The 4,582-nt window shown below is 36.6% G+C and overlaps 1 protein-coding gene across 2 annotated transcripts; it reads left to right on the plus strand.

Annotated features, from left to right (window-relative positions):
• The first annotated feature begins 1,353 nt into the window (after positions 1-1,353).
• LOC118043637 (uncharacterized) lies at positions 1,354-4,312 on the plus strand. 2 transcript variants are annotated; one of them, XM_035051662.2, is made up of 2 exons: positions 1,354-3,836; positions 3,873-4,312. In XM_035051662.2, the coding sequence occupies exons 1-2, from the start codon at positions 1,485-1,487 to the stop codon at positions 4,041-4,043; spliced, it is 2,523 nt and encodes an 840-aa protein (XP_034907553.1). In that variant the 5' UTR covers positions 1,354-1,484; the 3' UTR covers positions 4,044-4,312. The 2 variants fall into 2 exon arrangements, with proteins under 2 accessions (XP_034907553.1, XP_073260123.1); XM_073404022.1 differs by having other exon boundaries at positions 1,356-4,312.
• Positions 4,313-4,582: the final 270 nt, after the last annotated feature.

Genomic DNA, 4,582 nt, shown 5'->3' on the forward strand with positions numbered 1-4,582 from the left:
GTGTTTGGTAGTGTGGTAGCGGTTGCTTTTCAAATAGCTTTTCGTGTCGAAATACATGCCAATGATGTTTTTTCATTTTTTAAAAATTATTTTTGATATCAGCACATCAAAACGATTCAAAAAATATAACCGTAACTCAATTTTAGCAAAAAAAAAAAAAAATTTTTGAATTTTGTCAAAACACCGGTTTGGCAGCAATGCCAAACGGGCCCAAAGAAGTCAGTTGGGGTTAGTGTTTTGATGGCTGTCACATATTCAAAATGCAATATATAAAGAAGTCATGTTTTGTAACTCCGACATTTATATAATGTCACATTTTTCAATTATGACTTCTTTATTTGTTGCGTTTTGAAACCCAAATAACACAAATTATATTATTTCACTTATACTTTTTGCAGCTAAAATTTTAAGATTTTTATGCTAAGAGCCCAAAATAACCTTGCATTTAGTTTTTAGATAAAGGTAACTAAAGTGTCCGTGTACTTTTAATAAATCCAAAGCCATCACCCTTTGATATAAGAGGAAATTAGATCATTGGTTTGTGTTGTATTGTAGATCAGATTAATTTTTTTAATGTAAAAAAATTATCCAAGTATTGATAATATATTTTTTAATAAAAATGATTTTAATTATAAATCTACAACCCGAGTTAACTTATCAAATTTAAAACCCGAGTTATATAATTGTGACAACGCTATAAAAAAAATCAAAATAAATTATGAATTTCAATTCCTATTGAATCCAATATAAAAAAAAATAAAAATTGAATAAAAAAATAAAAAAAAACTTACTCGAGTCAACTTACCAACCCTACAATCCAGGTTTATAAGATCAAAATAATAATAATAATAAAAAATTATAAATCTCAATCAATGTAATTCTTCCTTTTAATATTGAAAATCTATTTATTTAAATGTATAATATCAATCTAAAACTTGTCAAATTTAATTTTTATTTATATAAAAAATTAGCTTGAAGATAATTTAAATTGATGAGCCAAATAAAACGAAGAATTAGTTGTCCATTAAAAAATATTTATCCATAATTTTATTTCAAAATACAGTAAATAGTGTAAAAATACCAAGAATATTAAGAGTGTATTTGGAAGTGTAGTTGCTGTTGCTTTTCAAAGTGATTTTTACTTATAAAAACATGCTAATAATATTTTTTTATTTTTTAAAAATTATTTTTGAGATTAACATATTAAAATGATTTAAAAATATTAAAAATATATTAACTGAAATAAAAAAAAAATTCAAATTTTTTTTAAAATATTTTTAAAAAACACTTCGAAACACCCTGATCAAAAAGATTGATCAAGATTCAAATAATCTCAATGTGTCCACGTATAAACAGATTGATCAAAATCCGAAAAGAACATGAATCCCAATCAGTCCTTTTTAGTCAACCTGAAGTAAATTAGTGCTTCCTTAATTTATGCAGAAAAGAAAAAAAACACAGCACACCAGCTCGACTTCATTCCAATGGCTTCGTCTCCAACTCTCCCTCAAGATTCAACCCCAGACCCAAATACTCTCTCACAAAACCCTAACAACGCAAACCCAGATCAAATTCAACAAACATTACCTGATGATGATGATGATACCCAATTCCCCAAAACCCTGACCCTTGAAATCCCGAACCCTATCTCACAAGAAGATGACCCAACCAACCAAAACCATGACGACTTCGAAGACCTCACCCTTTTCTCTCCCACCACAACCACCACCACCACCTCCCGTCGTGCTGGGGGTGGACGGAAAAGCAGGAAGGCTAACCAAAAACGTCGTGTACAGGTTAAAAAGTCTGAAAAAAAGCTTGAAACTTTAAGCCAAACCCTAAATCCAATCCCCTTTGTACCCAACAAAATCCTCGACCTCGCTTCACATGAAACCCTTTTAAAAAAATTGGGTTTGTGGGAATTTGTGCATTTGCAATTTGATACTAATATTCGTGCTGATTTGCTAGCACAATTGATTGCTGGTTATAATCCTGCGATGCGGGGTAGTTATGTTAATGAGGTTAAGATCATGGTCAATCGTGCTGATTTAGGGCGTGCTTTGAAGTTACCGGTGAAGAAAGAGAAAGGTAGTGTAGGAGATGGTGCATCTGAGGTTACGGAGAGTGCGGAATCAATTGGGTTTATAGAGGAGTTGGTGTCAAATTGGATTTTGTTACATGAGGATACTTGGATGATGCCGCCAGATATATTGAACTGGATTAAATTGATTAAAGAAGGGAACTTTGACAAGTTGGATTGGGCTGGAATGATTTGGTATATGGTAGAGAAAGAGTTGAATGCAGAACCTGGTTTAGGAAATTGTTATTATGCGTCGCATTTGCAGTGTTTGATAAAGTGCCAGAGAGAGGAGTTGTTGAAGGAGGGAAGTCTTAAAATGGAGATTGATGTTAAGGATGATGAAGATGATGAGGGTGCGAAGATGGAGCAGAGTGTGATGATGGAAGAGGAGTTTAGGGGTGAATCATCTGTGTTAGAGGAGCATAGAATTGAGTTGAGTCTTGGAGGGATGGATAATGCAGGGAAGGAAGAGGTGGAGAATGTGGGTGATGAGGATGTGATGGATTTTGAGGAGAGGAAAGAGGAAGAAGATCAGGGTCAGTGGGGAAAGATCAGTATGGATGGGCATTATCTGCAGCCATGTGGTAGTTTTAGTGAAGTTGCGGGAATGGAATTTGAGGAAGAGAGGAAACAGCAGGATGAGGTGGAGGGAGAGGAAGAGGGGAAGGGAGGAGAGGAAGGGGAAGGGGAGGAGGACGAAGAGGAGGGGGAGGAGGACGAAGATATTGGTTTCCATATCGCAGCCAGAGAGAATATTTTGGAGGGCATAAGCTCTGAGAATCTTCTTGAGGTGATGGGAGCAGCTCAAGTTCCTTTTAGTTCAGGTATCCAAATTCATGATAATGTATCTTCCAGGGAATTTCAAATTTCTAGGGTTGATACAGAGACAATTCCAGGTGGTTCTTCAATTTTTGGTAATGTTGGTGGAAACAAGAGGGTGAATGAGCATCTTCAGAGTGATATACCGCATCACTCACTTAATGGTGGTAATAAGAGGATGCGGAGTGATGGGCATTGGGATGCAAAGCCTTATTCGGACTTTGATAGTTTTGAGGAGGAGATGCAGCATATGATGGGAAAAGCCAGAATGATGATGGAGGAAAAGGAGCAGTCATGTCAGGAAATGAGTATGCATCAACAGGTGTTGTATAATGAGTTGCAGCAGCGTGAAAACTTCATTCAGCAGTTGCAGAAGACCAAGATGGAAGAGCAGCGGAAGAGCCAGTTGGAGGTTTATAGGCTTGAACGTGAACTGTATATGATGGGAAATCTTTTAGAGGGCTATAGAAAGGCATTGAAGGAGACACACAAGGCATTTTCTGAATACAGAGCAAGATGCCAACTACCTGAAGAACCGATTTATAAGGATACTGGGTCTGGTGGTCTTGTTTTGAGCACCATGGAGTTGGAGAAGCAGCGCTTGAAGCAAGAGGAAGAAGAAAGGCTAAACCGTGTATTTCTCGAGAAGTTGGTTAAGGAATTTGAAGCAGAGTTCATTCCTAAAGTTGAAGGGTATGAGAATACTGTTAAGTTGCTGAGTGACAAGTTACTGGTTGTTGGGGAAAAATTCAATCTCTTGAAGGAAATGTCTGGAAAGCGAAAGGTGTCAGAGATGTCAGAATGTGTTGCCACTGAGGACTGCAATACAGCTAAAGAATCTGTTCCAACTGAAGACTGTGTTTCAGCTGAAGAATCAGCTGTAGTGCAGGTTCCTGCGGAAGAATCTGTTCCAGTTGTGGTACAGGCTCCTGCTCCTGCTCCTGCCGAAGAATCTGTTCCAGTTGTAGTACAGGCTCCTGCTCCTGCCGAAGAATCTGTTCCAGTTGTAGTACAGGCTCCTGCTCCTGCTCCTGCTCCTGCCGAAGAAGTACAGGCTTCTGCCGAAGAATCTGTTCCAGTTGTAGAACGTGCTCTTGCTGAAGGATGTGATCCAATGGAAGAATGTGTTCCAACAGAAGGATGAATTGCTCTCAAGTCTGTTTTGACTATGAAGATGTAGGTGAAGGAGAGCTCTTTTACGTAAGCTGATACAGCTTTTGACATATCGTAGTCTAATATATGTTCTGAAAGTTTTGTATTAAGTACCTTTTAGAATTGAAGCTTCATGTCACATAGTTTGCTTACCTTTTCTTTTTAACTTCAAATGTGGTATGCGTTTGAGCAATGCTATGTACTGATACCACAACTATTTCCGCTCATCTGATTTATCAATAATATGTTAATTTCATTGTCTGGTGAGATTATTAACTGAGAAAAAAACATACAACTGAATAACACTTTGTGACAGGCAATCTGATATAGGAAAATAGTTTATTTTGGATAATTTTCCCCTCCAAAACTTGTCACTTTTGGTCTATTTCCTCTTTCCGCCATCTTGTTGTTCATCTTGTTTATCATTATCTCAACCTATGTTTTTGGGTCTTTTCTCCAGTTATTTGGTTTTGTTATCCATACGATCGTTGTGATCTTTGTATGAATAGTTTCTGTAAGAACATTGCTTTT

Source organism: Populus alba, chromosome 13, assembly GCF_005239225.2.
Source record: "Populus alba chromosome 13, ASM523922v2, whole genome shotgun sequence".
Classification (NCBI taxonomy): domain Eukaryota; kingdom Viridiplantae; phylum Streptophyta; class Magnoliopsida; order Malpighiales; family Salicaceae; genus Populus; species Populus alba.

Coding starts and splice junctions, on each gene's coding strand:
- LOC118043637 (XM_073404022.1), top strand. CDS start 1,485: ATGGCTTCGTCTCCAACTCTCCCTCAAGATTCAACCCCAGACCCAAAT.